The sequence below is a fragment of the Pyrus communis genome, chromosome 14, assembly GCF_041283825.1.
Source record: "Pyrus communis isolate YQ-2024b chromosome 14, ASM4128382v1, whole genome shotgun sequence".
Taxonomy (NCBI): Eukaryota; Viridiplantae; Streptophyta; class Magnoliopsida; order Rosales; family Rosaceae; genus Pyrus; species Pyrus communis.
In genome coordinates, this window is record NC_142578.1 from 9323006 (window position 1) to 9347827 (window position 24822).

The window sequence follows — 24822 nt, forward strand, 5'->3', positions numbered from 1 at the left end:
AACACACACGGCCACACATACAAACATACTCAAACCTGCACCAATTAAGAAACCAAGACCACCCTCGTGCTCGTGAGGTTGTGAGGAGCACAACCATACCAATTCCAGGTAAGAATTCGAACGTTTTCACGTCGTTTCAACAATGGCCGAATTTTACACTGTTCATGCAAACCTAAACTAGCTTGTTTTTGGAATTTCTAAGCTTGTAGATGTGTTTGTGAGGTCCCAAGGAGCCTCGGAGTGGTTCGTTGGGTGAATTTGGACGTTGGGAAGGCTAGGTTCGAAGTTGGCCGAACTTGGATCGTTGTTGCAGGTGAGATTCTTTAATTTTTAGGCCTTAAAACTAGTCTAACGTTGTTCTACTAGTTCTAAGCTTCATTTTGGTATAAAGAACGTGAAATTTGGTTGAAAAACGAGTGAGAAAACAAAGTTGGAAAATTTCCCAGTTTTCCGGCCACCGGCGCCGGCGACGGCGCCGGCGAAGGCTCGCCGGAGAAGACAGGGGAATATTCCGTTAAGTCTAACGGAATATTCCTAACGGCAGTGGACGGAATCTGGTTAGATTTGACGGAATATTCCGTCAGTTAACGGAATATTCCTGACGGCGTCAGTTGACGCCGTCAGTGTGCAGTGCACGTGGGCCGCGCGTGGGGGCGCGTAGGTCCGTGCGGGGTCAGGCGCGTGGGGGCGCGTGCGTGGTCCAAAAATTTTTCTAAAAATATGGGCGTGATCCTGAGGTTGTGTAGGTCACGTTGGTATATTCATTTGTCCAATTTGAGCAATGTATGAGAAGTTATTACGAGAAGTTGCTTAGGTGCTTTTAAATTAATGTTTTCGTAACTTTGTCGCGTATAGGTGATTCGTTCTCCGAGGACGAGCGTACACACTCGAGGCAGGGGGGCTACGACCCTTCTAATTATCAGTGAGTGGGCTTTTGTTTTCCGTATATACCTATATACATATTAATTCCCAGAAATTAAATAGAAAAGGTTATATGTTTTATGCCATGCATCATTTGAATATTGTTTACGCATCATTGCATGTATTATTGGTGACATACATACATATATACATGTGTATTTGGTGCTGTGGACGCACAGGTAAGTGCCAGGTAAGCGGTATTCATGTGGTTATACATTTCTGTTTATTATGCGATGGTAGTTTGAGAGGTTTAGAGAGCTCATAATCTGCACCCCCGGTGTTAGTGCTCCCGCCCAGGGCCAGGGCACAGCCTTCACGTGTATGTTCACCAGCACCGCATGCTCGCCTTGGATCCAAGATAGGTGCAAGCCTGTCGTACAGACCACATTAGGTGGTTCCGACTTGTAGGTGACCCGCGATTATCGCACAGCTTCACGTGATCGTAGCACTAGAGCATACATATATATTACACCCAGCTTGTCGTACAGACCACGTTAGGTGGTTCCGACTCGTGTGCAGATTCAGTGATTGAGTTGAGCGTGGAGCTCTAGGTGCAGCGGTACATGTCACGTTAGGTGACTCCCGGCTGCCAGATTATATATTGTGATGTGAATTACGCTTGAGCATTCATATTTGATTATGAGATTCTGAATGGCATATTATGGAGCATGAATGGCATATTGTGGAGCATGATTGGCATACCTATACATACGTATATATGTTCATTTTCTGGGAAGTATACAGGTTTTACGGCGAGGGGTTAGAATGTGTTTTGCTAAAGAGTTTTCAAAGAACTTTGTTTTTGCCCACTCACGCTTTTGTTTTTGCGCCCCTCCAGGTTCTAGTGGTCTAGCAAGTGCGGTGGTTTATCCCAGAGGGCGTCCCGGCATTTCTGACAGACATTCACCATTGTAGAGTCACCTTCGGGTGTAAATATGTCGTATCTTTTCCTTTTGGACTGTTGTAGACTTGCTCTGAATTGTGTCTCACATACACTAGTACTTTGTATGATGTTAGGTTTTTAATTATTAGTACTTTTATATTACCTTCTTATTAGCTTCCGCACGCGCACATGGCTACGTCACCTTCGTGTGACGGCCAGCATGCCCTGATCTCGGTCGGGGTGTGTCAGCTTGGTATCAGAGCCTAGTTTTGGCAGTCCTGTGTCTTTGTGAGTATTCTAATAGTTGGTGTCTTCTGTCAGAATCATGCCGCCTCGTCGGGAACCACGTCGCTCAGATGAGTCTAGTTTTCCTGATCTTACTCAGTTGGGGGAAGTGATTGCCACAGCCCTTCAAACAGTGATGCGCCCTCCCCAGAGGACTCCTCTGGAGACTATGTATAACCTAAAGTTGGATAAGTTTAAAGGTAACGAGGGTCACGAAGGCGCAGAACGTTGGTTGGAACACCTAGAGAAGACTTTCCGGGTGTTACATAACCAAGGGAACCTTCCGATGGAAAGGTGGGTTGAGACAACCTCTTGGTTCCTGGAGATGGAGTCTGCAGCTTGGTGGGAGCAAGAACTTCGTAGGTTGACTCCAGCTCAGAGGACCGATTGGAATGTTTTCAAGGATGTATTTCAAAGGAGATTTGTACCCCCTGAGTATATCGACCGTAAGAAACAGGAATTCACTGAGTTGAAACAGCGAAAGATGACGGCTAACGAGTATTATCGTAAGTTCACTGATTTGTCTCGTTACTATCCTGATGTCGCTGGTAATCCGGCGGAGATGCTTCGTCGTTTTCGCTTGGGCACTAGAAAGAGATGGCGTTCTATGGCCACTACGACTCACTGTGAGTCCTACCAGGAGTTCTATGAGATACTGTTGAGGGTAGAGGACTCAGAGAATATGTCGAGTGACAGTGATGAAAAGAAAGATGATAAGGGGAAAAGTCAAGTGTCGCTTGGGCCTCGCCAGACTCAGAACTTTAAAAAGGGTGGTGCCAGCTCGAGTTCGTCTAGTGGTGGTTTCAGTGCCTCTGGACAAGGACGTGGAGGTAGGTTTCATGGAAGTGCTCGAGGCCAGAGACAAGGTGATGGTGGCCGAAACCGACTCCCATTTTGCCGTAGATGTAATAATCGACATTTCGGCGAGTGTAGGCGTGGCAACGGTGCTTGTTTCACGTGTGGACGGATGGGACATAGAGCGGTGGATTGTCCCCAGGGTCAGCAGCAGAAGCCGCAGCAGACCTTTCTGCCGCCACCTGCACCAATTCGGCAAATCCAGGGTCCGACTACTTATGGTCAAGCAGGTAGAGGTGGTGCCTATCACTATCAGGGTGATGTTGTTCCCTATGCTCCAGGACAGTACCAATACCCCCAGGACCCGTATTCACAAGGTGGTTATCCCCCGTATCCCAGCAACTACATGCCGTATCCTCCAGCTCCAACGGGTGGTTCTCAATGGTACCAAGGAGGACAGTATCAACAGGGTGAGAATGCCACTAGTAGTGCCGGGTCTTCGAGACAGATGGGTCAGTCCAGTCAGGGACGTGGAGCTCAAGGTCGCGGTGTTCAAGCGAGCAGAGGTCGTGGCGGACGACAGCAGGGCCAGGGGCGTATTCACAATATTTCCCTGCAGGATGCTCAGAACAACCCGGACTTGATAATGGGTACGTTAAACATTCTTGGTTATTTTGCTAGAGTCTTAATTGATTGTGGAGCTACACATTCCGTTATTTCTCATACATTTGCTCAAGTAACGCAACCTCGCCCCACACCTCTAGGGTACGATTTAGAGTTCGCTATGCCTAGAGGAGAGAGGTGTGTTGTAGATCGTATGTACCCAGGATGTCCAGTGATAGTAGAGGGTGTTGTTATGCCCGCTGATCTTATCCCGTTAGATATTGTCGATTTTGATGTGATTTTGGGCAATGATTGGTTGCACTTTTATCGTGCCAACATTGATTGTTACGGGAAAGTAGTTACGTTTCACCGTCCTGGATTACCTGAGGTTACTTTTGTGGGTGAGCAAAGTGGAGTAAGACATGGTGTTATTTCGGCTTTGCAAGCGAAGAAACTGTTGACTAAAGGTTGTCAGGGGTATCTAGCTCATGTGGTGCTAGAAGAGACCGTTCCTAGCAGAATTGAGGATGTGAGAGTGGTTAGACACTTCCCTGATGTTTTTCCTGAAGATTTACCTGGTTTACCCCCAGATCGAGATGTGGATTTCACTGTTGAGTTGCTTCCAGGTACAAATCCTATTTCTTTAACTCCTTATCGTATGGCTCCTGCTGAGTTAAGGGAATTGAAAGTGCAGTTACAGGAATTAGTGGATAAGGGATTTATTCAGCCTAGTACTTCACCTTGGGGCGCTCCAGTGTTGTTTGTGAGGAAGAAAGACGGGACTTTGAGGCTATGTATCGATTATAGACAATTGAATCGGGTGACGATTAAAAACCGTTATCCATTGCCTCGTATTGACGATTTGTTTGATCAGCTGAGAGGTGCTTGTGTATTTTCTAAGATAGACTTGAGGTCTGGGTACTATCAGCTGAAGATTAGTAGGGATGATGTTCCTAAGACGGCGTTCAGGACTCGTTACGGTCATTACGAGTTTCTGGTTATGCCATTTGGGTTGACGAATGCACCAGCAGCTTTTATGGATTTAATGAACCGGGTATTTCAGCCTTACCTGGATAGATTTGTCATTGTCTTCATTGACGATATTCTGGTGTATTCTAAGTCCAAAGCAGAGCATGTCCGACATCTTACTTTGGTGTTGAAAAGGTTGAGGGAACACCAATTGTATGCTAAGTTTAGCAAATGCCAGTTCTGGTTAGATCAAGTCGCATTTTTGGGGCACATCATTTCTGCTCAAGGTATTCTAGTTGATCCTCAAAAGGTTGCAGCTGTGGAGAGTTGGGAGCAACCACGAACCGTCACTGAGGTGAGAAGTTTCATTGGTTTGGCGGGATATTATCGGAGATTCGTTAAGGATTTTTCGGTGATTGCCTTGCCACTGACGAGGTTAACAAGGAAAGACGTTAAGTTTGAGTGGAATGATAAGTGTGAGCAAAGTTTCCAGCAATTGAAGCATTGTCTTACTAATGCACCTGTTTTGGCACTCCCGGACGATAGTGGTAATTTCGAGGTTTATAGCGATGCTTCCTTGAATGGTCTGGGATGTGTATTGATGCAGCATGGTAGGGTGATTGCTTATGCTTCGCGGCAGTTGAAAACCCATGAAATGAATTACCCTACACATGATTTGGAGTTGGCTGCTATTATCTTTGCATTGAAGTTGTGGAGACACTATCTTTATGGAGAAAAGTGTAGGATCTTCACAGATCACAAGAGTCTTCAGTATCTTTTCACCCAGAAGGAACTTAATCTTCGTCAACGGAGGTGGTTGGAGTTGCTCAGCGACTACGATTGCACGATTGATTATCACCCTGGTCGTGCGAACGTAGTAGCCGATGCACTTAGCAGGAAGCCACATGGCCGTATCAATGCGTTGTACGCTAGTCGTATTCCTCTTTTGGTGGACTTGCGTGCTACGGGAGTAAGGTTAGAAGCAGAAGATCGAGAAGTGGCATTACTTGCTAATTTTCAAGTTAGGCCAATCTTAGTTGATCGGGTGCTTGAAGCTCAGGTAGCTGATGAACAGATTCAAGAACTAATTCGAGCTCGAGATCAAGGAAGGAGGCGAGATCTCAGAGTTCGTGATTCTGATGGCATGTTGATGTTAGAGGGTAGAATGTTCGTGCCTAGTAATGTGGAGTTGAAGAAGGAAATTCTTGATGAAGCACATATCTCGGCTTATGCCATGCACCCAGGGGCAACCAAAATGTATCATACTATTCGACCATTTTACTATTGGCCGGGTATGAAAAGGGAGATAGCTGAGTATGTGAGCAGTTGTGCTGTTTGTCAGCAGGTTAAAGCAGAAAGAAAGAATCCGTTTGGATTGTTGCAACCGCTTCCCGTTCCAGAGTGGAAATGGGAAAATATCACTATGGATTTCGTGTACAAGTTGCCGCGTACACATAATGGCTTTGATGGCATTTGGGTGATCGTTGATCGGCTCACTAAGTCGGCACATTTCATTCCAGTGAGAGAGAAGTATTCTTTGAGCCGGTTAGCGGAATTGTTTGTCTCAGATCGTGATCCACGATTCACATCGAAGTTTTGGGTAGCTTTTCAGGAAGCTTTGGGTACGAGACTACTTTACAGTACGGCATATCATCCACAGACGGACGGACAGTCCGAGAGAACTATTCAGACCTTGGAAGATATGCTGCGAGCATCGGTGTTACAGTTCAGTGATGCTTGGCACCAACGGTTAGATTTGATGGAATTTGCTTACAATAACAGTTTTCATTCGAGCATTGGCATGGCGCCATTCGAAGCTTTGTATGGTAGATCTTGTCGCACTCCGTTATGTTGGTCGGAGGTTGGCGAAAGAGTTTTAGTAGGTCCGGAGATTGTCGAGGAGACTACTCAAAATGTTCAGGTAATTAGGTCTAACCTGAAAGCAGCTCAGGACAGGCAGAAAAGTTTAGCAGATCGACATGCTACGGACAGAACGTATGAGGTCGGAGATTGGGTATTTCTGAAGCTTTCACCATGGAAAGGTGTTGTGCGATTTGGAAAGAAGGGAAAGTTGAGCCCCAGGTACATCGGACCGTACGTAGTCACAGAAAGAGTTGGTGAGGTAGCTTACAGGTTGGAGTTACCTCCGGAGTTGGCTAAAGTGCATAACGTTTTTCACGTGTCTATGCTCCGACATTACGTTGCTGATCCATTGCATGTGATACCTCCTCAACCGCTAGAGATAAATCCAGATTTGACGTACGACGAGGAACCGTTAACGATCTTAGATTGGAAAGAGAAGGTTCTAAGGAACAAAACAGTGAATTTGGTGAAAGTTCTGTGGAGGAATCACTCGGTTGAAGAAGCGACATGGGAGACAGAAAATAGAATGAGGGACTTGTATCCTAGATTGTTCTTTGACCAGTAAGGGTGTATTTTGGTTGTTTTGAATTTCGGGACGAAATTCTATTAAGGAGGGTAGGTTGTAACATCCCGTCCCGAAACTAACGAGACGTACATTTAAAATGACAATTTTACCCTAATTTGTTTGTGTACGTTAAGTGTTGTGTAGTGTGGTGTTGTAGGACCACACACACACTCACACCTCACCCTCACTTTCCCGGGATTCCCTCCCTCATTCCCTCACTCTTTGTCTCTCTGTCTCTGTCTCAGTCTCTCTCTCTCTCTCCCCGAATCCGTCTTCTTCTTCTTCCTTCAACACACACGGCCACACATACAAACATACTCAAACCTGCACCAATTAAGAAACCAAGACCACCCTCGTGCTCGTGAGGTTGTGAGGAGCACAACCATACCAATTCCAGGTAAGAATTCGAACGTTTTCACGTCGTTTCAACAATGGCCGAATTTTACACTGTTCATGCAAACCTAAACTAGCTTGTTTTTGGAATTTCTAAGCTTGTAGATGTGTTTGTGAGGTCCCAAGGAGCCTCGGAGTGGTTCGTTGGGTGAATTTGGACGTTGGGAAGGCTAGGTTCGAAGTTGGCCGAACTTGGATCGTTGTTGCAGGTGAGATTCTTTAATTTTTAGGCCTTAAAACTAGTCTAACGTTGTTCTACTAGTTCTAAGCTTCATTTTGGTATAAAGAACGTGAAATTTGGTTGAAAAACGAGTGAGAAAACAAAGTTGGAAAATTTCCCAGTTTTCCGGCCACCGGCGCCGGCGACGGCGCCGGCGAAGGCTCGCCGGAGAAGACAGGGGAATATTCCGTTAAGTCTAACGGAATATTCCTAACGGCAGTGGACGGAATCTGGTTAGATTTGACGGAATATTCCGTCAGTTAACGGAATATTCCTGACGGCGTCAGTTGACGCCGTCAGTGTGCAGTGCACGTGGGCCGCGCGTGGGGGCGCGTAGGTCCGTGCGGGGTCAGGCGCGTGGGGGCGCGTGCGTGGTCCAAAAATTTTTCTAAAAATATGGGCGTGATCCTGAGGTTGTGTAGGTCACGTTGGTATATTCATTTGTCCAATTTGAGCAATGTATGAGAAGTTATTACGAGAAGTTGCTTAGGTGCTTTTAAATTAATGTTTTCGTAACTTTGTCGCGTATAGGTGATTCGTTCTCCGAGGACGAGCGTACACACTCGAGGCAGGGGGGCTACGACCCTTCTAATTATCAGTGAGTGGGCTTTTGTTTTCCGTATATACCTATATACATATTAATTCCCAGAAATTAAATAGAAAAGGTTATATGTTTTATGCCATGCATCATTTGAATATTGTTTACGCATCATTGCATGTATTATTGGTGACATACATACATATATACATGTGTATTTGGTGCTGTGGACGCACAGGTAAGTGCCAGGTAAGCGGTATTCATGTGGTTATACATTTCTGTTTATTATGCGATGGTAGTTTGAGAGGTTTAGAGAGCTCATAATCTGCACCCCCGGTGTTAGTGCTCCCGCCCAGGGCCAGGGCACAGCCTTCACGTGTATGTTCACCAGCACCGCATGCTCGCCTTGGATCCAAGATAGGTGCAAGCCTGTCGTACAGACCACATTAGGTGGTTCCGACTTGTAGGTGACCCGCGATTATCGCACAGCTTCACGTGATCGTAGCACTAGAGCATACATATATATTACACCCAGCTTGTCGTACAGACCACGTTAGGTGGTTCCGACTCGTGTGCAGATTCAGTGATTGAGTTGAGCGTGGAGCTCTAGGTGCAGCGGTACATGTCACGTTAGGTGACTCCCGGCTGCCAGATTATATATTGTGATGTGAATTACGCTTGAGCATTCATATTTGATTATGAGATTCTGAATGGCATATTATGGAGCATGAATGGCATATTGTGGAGCATGATTGGCATACCTATACATACGTATATATGTTCATTTTCTGGGAAGTATACAGGTTTTACGGCGAGGGGTTAGAATGTGTTTTGCTAAAGAGTTTTCAAAGAACTTTGTTTTTGCCCACTCACGCTTTTGTTTTTGCGCCCCTCCAGGTTCTAGTGGTCTAGCAAGTGCGGTGGTTTATCCCAGAGGGCGTCCCGGCATTTCTGACAGACATTCACCATTGTAGAGTCACCTTCGGGTGTAAATATGTCGTATCTTTTCCTTTTGGACTGTTGTAGACTTGCTCTGAATTGTGTCTCACATACACTAGTACTTTGTATGATGTTAGGTTTTTAATTATTAGTACTTTTATATTACCTTCTTATTAGCTTCCGCACGCGCACATGGCTACGTCACCTTCGTGTGACGGCCAGCATGCCCTGATCTCGGTCGGGGTGTGTCAGCCTACATGTGATGAGTAGGCAAACCGGACTTCACATTTCTTTTATGTAAAATATTGTATGCGGAGGAAAATAACTAATTTTGCCTATTTGATTTACTTAATTCATTGGAATGACAAAATTTATTATAAGGTAATTAAGAAGGTAACATGACACGTTAGTCTTTATATTACAATTTGTTATGTTTTTCTTGCCTATATCAACATGAATGATTGAGAAATCGAATAAGTAGAAGTACTGTTTGGGATTTGACTAGTGAGGATTAGTTAGATTTTGGTTCACATGCAAATAGATAGGCTTTTTTTTTTTTTTTTCTTTTCTTCCTTTTCAACTTTGGGCCCGTTGAAGAAGATGGGAGAAGATGGGAGCTGGTGTCGTTTCACGAGCTTTTACCTTCAAAAGGACAACCCTCCATTACCTTTTCAATAATACCTTTACGTTTTTAATGCTACCATATTGGGTCCCTTTATGAGGTGACGATGGTGTGGTGTATCCATACCCTCTCTTTTACCGTTTTATGTTCTACATATTTATCTTATTTCGGTCGTTGGATTGAATAAATTTAAAAAAATTAAATGACAAAAATTAATATGAAATATGTCAAAAGTTTAAAATATATATATATATATATATATGTATGTGTGTATATGTGAACAACACAACCCGTAATGATATACCTACCTTTTCTTATTATTCCAAAATGTCCATATGAAATTTTGAAGAATTGGTCTAAGAAATCATTCCGTCAGTCGTTGATTGTTATTTGTCATGGGCTTTGCCTCCCTTTGGAACAGAAAAATCTCTCTCTCGGTAATGTTATTGGAAGAAGACGACTCATTAGGCTTTGGTTTGTGGCAGTAATATTACATGCTTATACAAGTTGCCTTTTATCAATTTGTTGACTCGAGCAATCACAAAACTTAAGTGGCGCGCATTCCAATTAACTATAAATTAACTATGTCATCTTTGTAAATGCGGACATACCAACTCTCAACCAAGCTCGTTCGAGCGAGTAGAATAGATGTGGTAATGGTTATGTTAAGTGTGCTGGTGACTTCTACACTTAAACGACTACAGTCGAGGAAAGAACACGTATCAACCTTATTAGATTTTGGCACCTAAAGACAAGGTTGCCTAATTCACTGCGAATTTCAAGATCTCCTGCACCAGGTTTGGCTGACTTGACTAAATTTGTGAGAATATAGGTGTGACGAATCGGTATCAGGGTATAAGAGCAAAGGTACACAAAGGAGATGAGTGTCCGTCCTCATGGCGAACATGACTCAACCGTTTGAATGCCGAACTACAAAATGCATATGAGATTAACCAGTTATAGAACACTTCACTTTGCTGGGAAGTCAATGAAGTGACATCTTTGGGCGAAAAAATTAAGAATTATTCACCTGCCGAGATTTGGATAGATAATCAACCAACCTAGAAACATTGATGTTTACTTGTCCAAACTAAAGGGGCTCATATGATGCTTGATTCTATGGCTCAAGTGTTGTTTACTTATCCAAACTGAATGTGTCATTGGTTCAACACAATGTTGTTTACTTATCCAAACTGAAGCTATGTTGACAGGAGAGTTAGGATAATTAATGTTTTTCTTAGGGTGTGAGAAGGGTTTTGCGTAAAGCATTTGAGCTGTATGTTAAGTTAAATGGGCTTTCCATATTGCAAAACCTCTTCTATTTATAGGTGGGACCTCATAGTAAACATGTATGTGGAGGTAGAGTCCTGATAGGATTGTTTGTGCATCGGCATTTACCTGAATATTCTCTCTTTACCTCTTTATCCAGTCTTAACGTCTTTGATTCAAATCAGGATTCTGAATCCAGTCCCTTTATGTAATTAATTCATCTTTATCTGATCAGGATGAATTATGATTCTTAAAATAATTCGCACCTAGCCAAAGCCTATTCTGATCTATGGCAATTTTTTACTAAGGACTCGACCGAGCCACGCTTAAACTTTAACTTTTCACAGTCCTAATCCTATAAGAACTCAGTCGAATCACTCTTCTCTTGGTTTGAAAGTCCACTAGCCTGCAGAATTATTACTGTCGAGGATTATGACTTTTTAACTTGGGTTAGGCCATTCTCGGCCCACACTGTTATTTCAGGCCCAAACACAATCACTATTTTTTAATACTTTTCTTTCTTGAATTTACAATCAATTTTTAATTTACAACAATTGATTTATAAAAGGGGAACTTAGAATGTTTCTAACTAATTGTCACCAAACGACGTCACCAATTTTTTTGTTTTTTTTTTTTGTCTCAATTTTAAGGAAAAATTACGTCGTTAGGTAATTATCACCCGTTTATGCATATAAAACTTGTTGTGACTCTTATATGACGGAATTTTGATAACCACATACACTTTGAAAGTGAAATTCATTGATAAGGAAACCCATTGTTCTTTGTACTTCTAGTCATTAAGTCAACTAATAGACATATGACCAACTTTGTTTCCCTTTTATTTGCTATGGGTAGACATGGAGATAAGAAAATGAGTTATCATCTTCCATGTTGTAGTTCCCAACTCCTAAGGGCTACACATTCAAAAAGTTTGTTTGTACAAATTTGTGAAACAAAGGTATAGTCATATGCATAAATCAATTCAATTTGCAATGACACATATAGATTCCCATTAGGGTTGATTGAGAATACAGTAAATTGAAAAGGTATATGGAAATGTTAGGTTTACTTACAAGACAACCCAATCTCTGAGTGGATTTTGCAAACTTTCAGCTGCACCACAAGATTTGAATTTTAACGATAAGGAAAAGAGCTTGAAAATTTTAAGTTTTAATGATAAGGACAAAATAAAGGGTAAAGTGAATAGTATCATGATTGACTTTTTAGTATAAAAATTTGGTTTTTCGTTAAAGTGAACAGTACCGGGAGTTTTTCGTTAAAGTTCTGTAAAATCTATACCTACCTTCCAACATTTATTTTTTACCCCCTTTGCTTCTTCTATCAACTCAGAAATTACCCCTCAAATTCTGTAAACCTCAATTTATGTAACAACTTTTAAGGATCAACAAAATCTGAACCTAATTTTGTTGATTAAGACATTGAAAGTATCAATGTTGGCAATTAAAATAAAAAGGTCCAACCATGATTCAAGTTCACAATTTTATGGTACTTTACTTTCTTATTATTTCATGCCCTAGTGATCATACTATATATAGGTTTTTTTAGTTAAAATGGTCCATGAGATTTGCATAACTCTTACTTTGGTCCCTGAAATTTGATATCAATAAAAGTGATTCCTAAGTTTGTCCACCATCAATTATTTTGGTCATTCCATGACAATTTTGTTAAATAAGAATCAAAATGACAAAATACCTCAATTTGATAAACAAATGGGCTAAAATGATTTAATAAAAATTGAGAGTATCTTTGCCATTTAATCCTTATTTACTGAAGACTTTTTTATGGAAAGACTAAAATGATTAATGATGGACAAATTCATGGACCACTTCTATCGATTTAAATCTCAGAAACCAAAGCTAGAAGTTATGTCAATCTCAGAGACCAAAGTTAGAAGTTATGCCAATCTCAAAAACCATTTTAGCTGAAAAGCCTGCTATATATATAATACTATTGAATATTAACTGACATTCTCTAGAAATTGTGTAATAATTCTATCTAAGTGGGTTTTTTGGGTGCTATTGAGAAGCTCTTTGCAAACATACCTTTTCGAAATCAGGATAAGTACAATTTTCTTAGAGCACGAAACCTTCATGTCAGAGAATGTAGTTAGGAATCCACATCAGGTTAGATTAAACTAATCTTGTGAGAATGAAAAAGCGAAGATTGAAGACGACTGATTGAGCTTATCATGTAAAAAACGTAATGAAGTAGACTTTACACCTTATACCCATATTGTCTAATATCTGATAAAAAATAGATAACTAGGGTGATGTTCGGATATTCTTGATGAGAGATTCTAAAGTTGTTGTTAACGTGTGTACTAATAACACCAATAATTCGATACATGTAAACTTTACTGTAAATTTTACATACATCAACAATTAATAACTATATTAACATAGACATTTGTAAAACTAATATATATATATATATATATTTGTTCTGTTTCAAACCTAGCTATTAGCTAAGCAGGGCACACATGCACGAGAGAGACTTCTCCACATGCACAACTTGTTCGAAGTGAAAGGATCAATTCCAAACCCTAATTATTGCTTAGTATTAGAACCTTAGGAGTTGGATCAAACTTCCCTACTTGACATTATCCTACTATTAATCCAAAACGTCAAATGGTGTCACGAGGTGTAAGTAAGTCATTCATCAATCTTCACATACATATTCATTTGAGGTGATGATCGAGTGGATCAAGCTCCAAACTCTTATAGTTAACGTTAGAAAGCTTAGAAAATGAATCAAACTTCCTCACATATAAAACGTTGTATCAATGGTTTAAAATTGTTACAGTAATGATATTTTAAAGTGTAGTAAGTCTTTCCTGGTACGCACAACTCCTTTGAAGGGAATAGGATCAAACTCCAAACCCTAGTAATCGCTTAAGGTAAGAATCTTTACCTGGTTAGCCGATCCAGCTGTGAATATTGACAGATATGATTAAGCTTTATATGAAAAGGTATGATCATCAATCAGCAATATATTTAGCACTGATGATGGAAAGGCGAAATCTTTGTGCAGTTGGATTGGGATTGGGAGGGAGAAGACAGAAGACGCGTGGCAGAAAAAAGTTATTGAAGGTGTGGACTTTAACAGAAGAGCTGACTGTCTGAACTGTGTATAATAATAAATCGATAGAGTAGCTTTTGAAGAGCAAGAGGGGACCAAACCGAGTGAGTGAGTGAGTGAGTGTGAAACCACCGACGGTACCAAACAACTAACTCGCTTTCCCCACAACTTCGCATTTGCAGATACAGTTCAATTACACCTTTTGGGAGTTCTAGATCCTGCTCGCAATTACAATATCACCCTTTATCCCTTCTCCTTTGCCATAATTTTTGCACTTGTGTGTTTGATAGCCTTTCGTTTGTCTTTTCAATTTTCAATTTTCATTCCTTCCTAAGCAAATTCAATACAAATAAAACTCAATGATCATGGGTTATGACTCACCATTGTGAGAATTATACTAAAACGATGTGAATCAAGTTATCACAATTCTTCACGAGTAAGCTAATAACCTCATATTTCGTATTAACAACTTTTTAATATATGAATATTATACAATATTATGTAAAAAACATGAGGTTACAGAGAGTCCACGAAAGTCTATTTTTGAGTCTTCTTATCATTTCTGTGGACGAAATTTCCTGTTAAAAATCCTATCAATTCATTACACACTGCAGCTATAAATAGCAACACCATTCATCCTTTCAGCATAGTAAATTCACGAGTCTTGCCCCAAACTCCACCAACAAAACAAATCTCACTCCTCCTCTCTCACAGACCCAAAAGCTTCTCCCCTTGAGCTCTCATCTTTGATATTTTCTGATCCATATATTTTTCTCCGATCATTTTCCTTGTTCTCCATCTCAAAAATTTCGTTTTTTGTTCTGAATTTTTAGGAAAGGGACTTATTTGCAGTTCCCTGTTTCCTACACATTGATAATATTTCAGAACACTCTGTTTCAATTTTGTTTATTATCCCAGAAAATCATGGACATAATGCATGAAAACAACCTTGCTTTTGGGTTCACAGACGCCATTGACATCCGATCTTCTCTCTCAAATCTCATACTAACAAGCTCCACAAACACCCTGGACTCGATTTTCTCTCACTGCCCCCAAACACTCGCCGCCACCGTGACAACCACCACCAGCGGCAGTTCTGTATCTGAGCCGCTGGGCTCATCAGTTTACCTCCGCCAGAGAGACCTCCTCCAGAAGTTCTGCGACGAAAGCCGAGCAAACGTAAACACCACGGCCTCACGCTCTTTTGCGACGAACCCATTTCAGAGTTCGGCTTGTTCTTCGACTACTTACATGGCTCCATGCAAGAAGAAGCTCTACAGGGGAGTACGGCAGAGGCATTGGGGCAAATGGGTCGCCGAGATCAGACTCCCTCAGAACAGAATGAGAGTCTGGCTCGGTACCTACGACACCGCGGAAGCCGCCGCCTACGCTTACGACCGGGCGGCCTACAAGCTCCGCGGAGAGTACGCGAAGTTGAATTTCCCCAATCTCAAGGACCCGAACAATTTGGGTTTTGGCGAGGGCTCTAGACTGAACGCTGTGAAAAACACCGTGGATGCGAAAATCCAAGCTATTTGCCAGAAGGTGAAGAGAGAAAGAGCAAAGAAGAATGTGAAGAAGAGCAGCCCTTCAGTTGGTGGTGATGGGAGTTTCCCTGAGAACGGGAAGGTTGTGAAGATGGTATCCTCGCCGTCGCCTTTGGTCGATGGCGAAGGTTTTGGTCACGAAATGGTGTCATTAACGCCCACGCCCACCGTGTCTGAGGACGGGGTTTGGAGGAGTGAGAACTCGCCGCCGTCTGTTTCAACAGAGTTTCAAATGGGGATGGCGGAGTTGGGAATGGGAGAGAAGTCGGAATTTGAGGGGTGTTCACTTGCCAAAATGCCTTCATTTGATCCAGAGTTGATTTGGGAAGTTCTTGCTATTTAGAAAGAGGATTTTGATTTGGGAAATCTGGATTTTAAATTAATCTTCCCTTAATTTTATCAACGGATTTTTGTCACAACCCGTCTCTTATGTTTTATCATGTTTTATCAAGTCATCAGTTTGATCCCTTATGTTTAAAACTCATCAGTTCATCCTCTATCAATAAATTCACTCATCAATGTGGTGTCATTAGTTTTCATTAAATACTCTGCTAGTTTGCTTACATGGCACATGTATGGCCTCCTTCCAACCAATCTTATGGTGGCATGTAAATCAAATTAAAAACAGTGAAAAATTATCTTAAAAAAAAGGGTAAAACTTTAATGCATTTGATAGTATCTACATCAAGGAACCATTTGACCCTTTTATAGGTGTATAAGCAGTAGTGCGTATATGTCTAGTTTTTGTGTGGCTTTAGTATTTAGAGTTTTTAAGGGTAAATTGGTAGTTTACTACATGATGAGCTATCTGAATATGTTTTTCTTGTTTTAAACTAGAGCCTAGAAGTGGTTATCCTTATGGGTTGTTTTGGGGCTATATTTGGAGAGGTCCTGTTGTGTAACCGGGGTCCGGGTGTCATAGAGGATCGGGATGAGAGATAGTGAACGGGCCTAAGGGACCTTGAGTTGTTAATTATGTACGTTTACTTATCAATAAGACGATTAATGAATTTTAAACATCATTTCCTACTAGTGTAACTCTTTATGCATAAACAAGAGGATCACTGCTTGGCTCCTTATTACCCAAAAACAATCACTCCCACAAATTACAATTTGATATCTAAATAATAATAACTCTTCAATATTCTATTTACATGTCAGATTTTGGAATTGTCAAAATATTTGGATTTCAAAGTTTCTTGCACAATTTATTACAGTACTTACAAGTATTGAGTGCTATTATATCATTTGACGATCTATGCTGTAATGATATCCAGTAAGTATGTAACTGTTAGATGATGATATTATTTACCTTAGTAGTCAAAATTCTTATATAAGAGGTGATGAATGGTGAGCCACGTAGGTGAAAGGAGCAAAACCTTATCTCTAATTCCTTCGTTTTGGTTGTGGTCCTAGTCGTCCTCCTCCTTGTGTGCTTGTGCCCATTGCTTGCTATTGAAGAATAAAAGAAACCATGTGCACGTTGTCTCTTCCATTCACTCATCATTCTTTCAAGAACGAGACAACACATACCACTTCCCTGCGGTGTCATAATTCATTTTACCAATTCCAGTATCAATACTGTTTGCTTCAAAATTATACAAATGGTAGTTGAAATCATAAATCATCATGTCATAGAACAGATCTTCTATTGATAACGCCGATATCTATATTGATTAAAATGAAATGTTATCGACAACTTATAAACACGAAATTGATGCTGAGTAGCGCTCCAAAAGTTAATAATTAGTGAATGCTAAAGATGTCGATTCTTTGTTAAAATCCTAATTGTCTTTTGAAATTATAATTTTAACATCAACTAGATCCATGAAAGTTGGATATTCACAACATGAATTGATAGCAGCAAACAGTTTTACCAATTAAAGGAGTTCTTAGACTGCTGCAGTTTCGCATTCTACAAACTTTCCATCTCCTCCTGCAATAAAAAAAGCATATTCATACACACATTAAAACTAATGCCGAAAAATTAAACTTTACGACTTAGTTGAATTCTGTGTTCTACTCTAGAGAAGTGGCTCATTCAAGTAAACAAATGGGGATAACGCCAGTTTCGCTTGACAGAGGTACAGTTCAAACTAATTCCCAAGAAAGCAAAGAGAATGGCAGTATGAGAAGGTGATTCTGGTTTATAGGTCAATTTTTTTCAATAAAAGGAGAACTCTAATAGAATGTTATGTACCTTGCAAGATTTTAGCAGAGGCTGCCAAAACGATGGTCTGAAAAACCTGATTGATTTCCCGAGTGACGTTCTGTCCCATTCTGTGATCAAGGAAAAGATATATGATACCATCATCAATCATAAAAAAAAAACATTTTCCATTTTAGTGCAGGTTCACCTGCAGTGAACATTTTCCTACTCACTAATCATACATGATGCAATCACCCAACTGCACAATGTTTCCGAGAGGTATGAACCCCTATGCTAAATCAGATGCGATGTCAAATAAAATGAAAGATAAGCGGTGTTACTTGACGCATCACCTTCTGCTCTCAAACCGCCAATGTTGAGTTGTTCTAAAAGCTGCATTCAAAATAATCATGTAAGAACCCAAAAACTAAAAGACAAGGAATTGCATAGCAATAAAAAAGCAGCTCATATGGCATTTACAAAATAAAAGGCATGTACAACATCTTTTTGGATACTTGGAAATGTTGCACATTAACTGGACAGCCTTAGCAAGTATGCATAAAGAAGGCAGCTAGCTAATGGATCGTGCAGTAGAACAGAAATCATAATGAGCAAGGAATGTTAGATAGCCAAAAATTCGTTGCTCAATTAAGATTAAAATTGAACTAATTCATATTTCCCATCTCCCTAAAACAGGCTATTTTTCAAATCTGGATCATTCATTCATGAAGATTGAAATAGCAAGGAGGGTGTTGCCGAAATGATTAGACCAACAATGTTATATGCATGTGGTGCTGGGCAACTAGGTTGCAACATGTCCATAGGATGAAAATAGCTGGATTGCAGATGTAAAGATACTTCAGTGATAGTACAAACAAAAGATACAATTAGAAATGTATGCATTCATAAAACGGAGAACTGGTATCAATTGAACATATTATAAGGGGAAAGTCGTTTAAAGAGGTTTTGACCATGTACAACAACCTAGAAATGCAGATGTTTGAAAGTATTGACATTATTTCAAATCTACTATGTTACATGTTGAATTTTTGTGAAAAGTTCGACAAAAAAAATAAAAAGAACAGAATCTCCCACAAGAACATATGGCCACAGGAAAATATGTATGCAGAGAAGAAGGAAACTGTACATGTAGCAGATCCTTACAGTGGAAAGGGTTGGTACTGCAGTAGGATCAAAGTCCTCACAATGATTTGGATCATTTGGAACACAAACACGACCTGAAACAAAATAATAAAATAGAGCATCATTAAGAATATCCAGATGCATAGTAATTATTAATTGGGGGAAGCATAAAAAGTGGTTGAGTGCCTGAAAAGTTTCAAGAAATACGACTAATCATATCCGATACCACCCAAAAAATGAAAGAGCGGCCCGGGGACTAACCTGTTTTTGGGTGTACACAGAAAGGTGCCTTTAACAAATGGTTCATGTGTTTCGAAACCTGCCATATACAGATACATTGCAAGAGAGAATCTTTCAGCACATATTTCTGAAGTAGTTGGTTTAAACTCATTACATAGTATCCAGTGTAGAATCAGAGAAGGATGTAAACTAAAAACTAGTCACTAGTTATTGAATAAAAGGAGGCAGTAAAAGAAAGTGGGGATGTTGTGCAAAACCTGCATGTCAAGCCTAGGGTAGGTAAGAGAGAACACAATCTCTTCAACGCACCTACGCAGTCCTTGCACCTTAAACAATAAATGATATCAAGAGAAATTAAGTACAGAAGAGGTTAAACTACAATTTAAAACATCAAAATCCTATAAAAAAGACTAGAACTATTGCCACAGGACAATGTACTTTGGGACTTAAACTCACAAACATCTGCTACTTTGTACCTTAGGTTTTCCAGATTGCAACGTAGTTTTTAGCTGCTCCCATCGAACAACATTAATGTCTTCTTTTGAACTGGAGGTTTGTCTCTTCTCCTGCCACCTTCCACGAAGCTCAGAAGTAATAGCTGCAAGGATAAATAAAGTACTATAACTCGACCATCATTCCAGGATAGGGCATAGAGATGCATAGGCGATGAAAAGAAACATCGTGTACATTGTTCAGGATTGGGAATCATATCTAAGATCTTTTCATATCTCTCCTCAGTTGAAAATATCTTTTGACTCAAAAGCAATTTCTTAAAGAACTCTGTAAGAAATCCAGTATAAGATCTCCTGCATGAATGAATAGGTCTTAGTGGAAGCAACAAATGGTCCAGTATTAGAAAGTCAATAATGCATGAGACAACTTACGCAAGGAACGGATGGAGAGAAAGACCGGGAAAAGAAACCTTCTTCTGACTGTTTTCATTTCCCTGAACAATAATATAGAATCAAAACCTTTCACAAAAATGTATACCGTATAAGATCTCTCAAAACCCAAATGTACCTTAAACAGTGATCCACCTTATAGACACGAAAATAGTCAGCAATAGCTGCTCTCTGTTCATTTGTGAGCCTGCAGAAAAATGATCATAATTGGAGTTTCATGACATGTCTTAAGAACCTAAGAAATGGAAGTATAGATTACAGCTGTTCAGAGAATTACCTTCTTGCTTTCCCATCACAAACCCAGCAATGAACTCCACGTCTGCCACTATATACCCAGAGAATGTGACTGAAACCAAAGTGATATGCAGAACATAGATTTACAAAATTGCAACCACACATACATCAGATGACAATTAACAAAGTTCCTACCTCTAAGGGCTGTATCAATCACTTTAATAGCAATTGTCATAAGTGGCCAGCACTCCAAGCAAACATCAGCTCCTGAACAGCAGTAGCTCACATCATCGTAGTCAGACATATCCTGTTGGAGAAAACCCAGTCAAACATGTCATACAACAGTAACAGTATAAAGTTCAGTTAGATTGTGATATTGACAATTTTCAAAGTTTAAGTGGTTGATTAGCTTACTATATTAAAAATCAGTTCCCTCTCCACTGGGGTGAAAACATTATCGCCACTCTGAGCATATGTGTGCCTCTTTGCAGGCTGCAAATACAAAAGATTAGAACTGAAATGAGAGATATGGTGGTACAAGGTAATCACACACCCAATCATAGGTAAATTAAAATCAACAAAGAAACCATGGATTGAAATTGTCTCCGATCTATAATTATGCACTGTTTGATCACATTTCTACATTTTTTTCCTTTTTTTATATTTGCATGGTTCAATGAATAATTTGAGTCAATATTGCCGTTATGAAATAGTTGGGTGGGAAGAGCGGCATTATTGTACATACACTGAAAAAGTTCAAGCCACATAATCACATTTGGTTTAGAAACAAGAAAACTTACATCAACACTGTACACAGGCCCAATATCTATTTTGACCGGACACTTTTTTTGGACAGAACTTCCAAGCTCAGACACAGAGTTGAAGGACTGGAACCGCAGATAGACATCATTATCCAGTGTGAAGGAGAACTCTCTCCGGCCAAAGTAAGACTAGTCACACGCAGGATGCTTCCCATCCGCAAATCAGCAGTCAGATTACACATTCACAGTAGGGACAATGTTCAGTGTGTAGATCAGGGACCTGGTTGATTAAGATATATGGCTTACCATTTCTATAGGACATCCATTTAAAAATATCCGCATATGGAAAGAGTTTTCCTGCCACAAATAACACTGTCTTTGAGGGGAAGATTACTGATATCTTGTTACACGCATTAAAGAAATCAGATTCTAATATCTAGTTCTAAGTTCTAACTTGTTGGTGACTTAAAATTATAACCATCAATCAAACTGATTCAACAAGCTGAAGTGGTAATCCTAAAAACATTTGAATAGAATAATAAAATTAAAACAAGGTTTACCATAGTAAACTTTGAGATAATGTGAATTAAATCCATCAGGAACAACATTGACTTGCTTCTGTTCATATTCTACAATCATCATGTCGTCACTGCCTTTGGAAACTTGGTCTCCGGTCATGTTTGAGTAGATTTACCTGCGTTCCATGCCCAATTAACATTGTCAATTTTCCCAAATTCATAGATTTAAGCATGTAACTACTAAACCCTAACCTGATAGGACTGGAAAATTGTACAAATTTATAGCATTTTAGTGACACACCATAAAGCATAAATCGAAGTATCTGTATAAAATCATAAATTTAAGTGTCACGTATTGGATGAGTTCAAATTTCTCCATTTCTGGGTTAATTGGATCGAAATTCTAACAACACGTAATTGCTTCAAAGCTATTAGATGGAAACCCTAATTCTCTGTTTGGTTGTCGAGAAAATGTCTAGGGACGATTTCTCAAAATTCAGGGAAACTACAATTCAAATATAAGCCGGTGAAATAATCGATTCCCCTAATTCCCTAACCCCAACAATGCAATTAAACAAAATTAACATTTCAACAAGAACGAAAAAAGGGCTCAAATTTTAAAACCCAGGATTATAAAGAAACAAAATTCACATTATAGTTGACAGTAAGTATCACAAAGATGTTCGTCGAGACTGAATTTTAATCGAGCTTTCTCGGCAACCAAACAAAAAGTCGAATTAAAAACATAATTGAAATTAAATGAAAGCTGCACATACCTTGGAGAGAGCCAAGTGAGGGATGGCGGGGAAAGAGGGAGGGAGGGAGGGAGGGGGGGAGGGCGCGGGGGGCGATGGTGTGGGTTGGGTGGGGTTGGGGGAGGGGGAGAGGAAGTGGCACTAGGGGAAGGGGAAACTTTGGCGGGGAAAAAGGTTAAAAGGGATATTTGGCGGGAAAGAAGATAAGGGAGCACGTAGTCCCGTGCACCTAAATTTATAGCCCAAAAGTCCAAAATTTATATAAGCCCCAAAGTCCGCTCGAAGTTTCCTTGTAACCCCCGGAACTTCTTCGTAGTGGCTCCACTTCATACCTCATTTCATAGGGAACTCTGCTCGAAGGTAACCTCCGGAACTTCTTCATAGTGAATGTCGATCCACTATCCAAATCTTACAAGATTCAACGACATTTTTTTTTTTTAACCGTTGGATCTTGTAAATAGAGTAAATTCGGGGCTTTTATTTTTAGTTTGAAATCTAGGGTATAATTCAGTGACGGACCATAACATTCATAATGCACCTCTTAAAAAAGCATAGAACGACTAATGTATTTTGATCCTATCTGACTCACATTGGTCCTATCTGGTGTGAGAACAGTCTTAGCCCACGAAGGTTGGCCAGAGGGCTCGTTTTAGCCCTTTGGCCCTCCAAGATATTAATATTTTAATAAATAGTATAGGGCCATATTTGCCTCCATCTCCAACAGAGTCCCAAAGGGCCATATGGCTCGTTTTAGCTCTGCCATAAAAAATCGTCTCCAACCGAGGGTCAAAGGGCCATAGGGTCAAACATAATTTATTATTTAAATTTAAAAGTTACAACAACTTAAACTTAAAAACTACAACTTATATTTAAAAACTACAACTTAAATTTAAAAATTACAAATTAAAATTATAAATTATAAATTAAATTCATAAAAAAAAAATGAAATTGGCCCAAAAAAAAAAAATATTGAATCCAACGGTAACTTGCCGTTGTATTTGAAATTATGGCTTACCAATGCTGTCGGATATAACCGACAGGAATAATGAAAATTCTGACTTGGCCCGCGGATGGCTGGCTAGTTGCTTTGGACCAGCCAGTTGGCCCTTTGATCCTTTTTTGTCCAATGGGGTCCACGAGCCCTTTAGCCTAGCCCTCAATTAGAGATGGTTTTTGGGCTATTTTCGGCCCTTTGGTCCTCTGGACCCCTTCGGTTAGAGATGGCCTTAGTGAGGCAGCTGTATTTTAGTCTTATCTAACTCTCTTCATGTATTGATGCTTTAGGATACTAGGAATTGGCCGTTGATTGATCCATTGCCATCTTATGGAAGAGGGAGGGAGCTCCTTGGAGGAAGGTATATAAGCTTTATCCATGGAGATGGAGTTCGTGAGAGTTGACTCAGCTTCTAATTCTCGTTTTATAGATACCTTATGGGTGTGTTTGTTACACCGGATTATCTCGGACTGAACTAACTACAAGAACTAGGCTGGATTGGCTTGGACTAGACTAAATAGGACTAATTTAGTGAAGCGTTTGGTGCAGTGCCGGACTAAACTACGGACTAAATTATTTTTAAAATTCAGATATTTTTCCTTTGTTCATTTTAATTCTTTCTCCTCAATCTCTACCGTTCCTTTCTCTTCCCACCAGACAAAACTTCTCAATTTTTATCCAGTTCTCAAACAAAGAAAATCGCAGCTGTTGAAGAAAATCAAAGGGACGAATAGTCCAAAGAAAGTAAGAATCGCAAGAGGGAATCAAGATCCAGAGGCTCGATTCCTGTGGGTGCCGGTATTGGACAGCGACGAGACTGGGTATTCGACAGAGGCACGATTTATTCCCACACTAGATGATCCTTCGCTGCTTGACTCTCTCTCTGATCTGCCTTTACGATTTTGGTCAAGTCCCCAAAAAAAACACCAATCAAGTTCATGAAAATAGAAAATTAATAATAAAAAATAAAAATAAAAAATAGTGAGAAACTAAAAATTCTGAGATTGGAAGGAGCGAAGATGGATCCAGTCCGTGTGTGACAAGACGATGAGGAGGTAGGCTCCACTCATCTCTCTACTCTCTTCTGTTCGATTTTTTATTGACTTTTTTTTTGCTATGATTACACTTGTTCTTGCAAATTAGCTGCTTTAATTCACTTGTTCTTCCATGGGTGGGGATTGGAGGTTGCAAACGGCAAGGGGTGAGTGGAGGAAGACGAGTCGTCATCAGAGATGGCGCAATCGTGCAAGACGAGCACGAGGATGCGGGGTGAAAGGGAAGACGGTCTTAGCTAGTCACAAGGTATTTGGGGGGCCTCGCTAGGACCGGCTAAGCAAGGTTTTAGTCGGAGCGAGTGAACTTTAGTCCCACTAAAGCTAGTCCGATGCTGATAACAAATACAAGATTGGACTAACTTTAGTCTAGTCTAGTCCAATGAGACTTAGTGAGGACAAACAAACGGGCCCATATATCTACTGCTTTGTTCCTTTTCAGGTGAGAATGGAACGATTGATGGCCAAGGGGATGTATGGTGGAACATGTGGAGGCAAAGAGCGCTTCTCATCGAATTCATGAACTCCAATAACATTATCATTTCCAAGTGATTTTTCAGAAC

General features: G+C 40.3%; 1 protein-coding gene and 1 pseudogene across 2 annotated transcripts; one reads left to right on the forward strand and one right to left on the reverse strand.

Moving 5' to 3' along the window:
* The first annotated feature begins 14604 nt into the window (after nt 1–14604).
* On the forward strand, nt 14605–16533 carry LOC137713989 (ethylene-responsive transcription factor ERF061-like). The gene is made up of 2 exons (XM_068453351.2): nt 14605–16163; nt 16223–16533. The coding sequence occupies exon 1, from the start codon at nt 14889–14891 to the stop codon at nt 15852–15854; it is 966 nt and encodes a 321-aa protein (XP_068309452.2). The 5' UTR covers nt 14605–14888; the 3' UTR covers nt 15855–16163; nt 16223–16533.
* A 314-nt stretch (nt 16534–16847) lies between these two features.
* Nucleotides 16848–22285, reverse strand: LOC137714003 (uncharacterized; annotated as a pseudogene). Its single transcript, XR_015955944.1, has 17 exons — nt 22235–22285; nt 21501–21634; nt 21248–21297; nt 20980–21156; nt 20594–20671; nt 20375–20486; nt 20223–20307; nt 20081–20132; nt 19928–19989; nt 19731–19849; nt 19520–19641; nt 19301–19369; nt 19065–19122; nt 18825–18898; nt 18002–18053; nt 17712–17791; nt 16848–17447 (listed from the first exon to the last, which is right to left on the reverse strand). The product of XR_015955944.1 is annotated as an uncharacterized LOC137714003 (transcript).
* Nucleotides 22286–24822: the final 2537 nt, after the last annotated feature.

Coding starts and splice junctions, on each gene's coding strand:
- LOC137713989 (XM_068453351.2), top strand. CDS start 14,889: ATGGACATAATGCATGAAAACAACCTTGCTTTTGGGTTCACAGACGCC.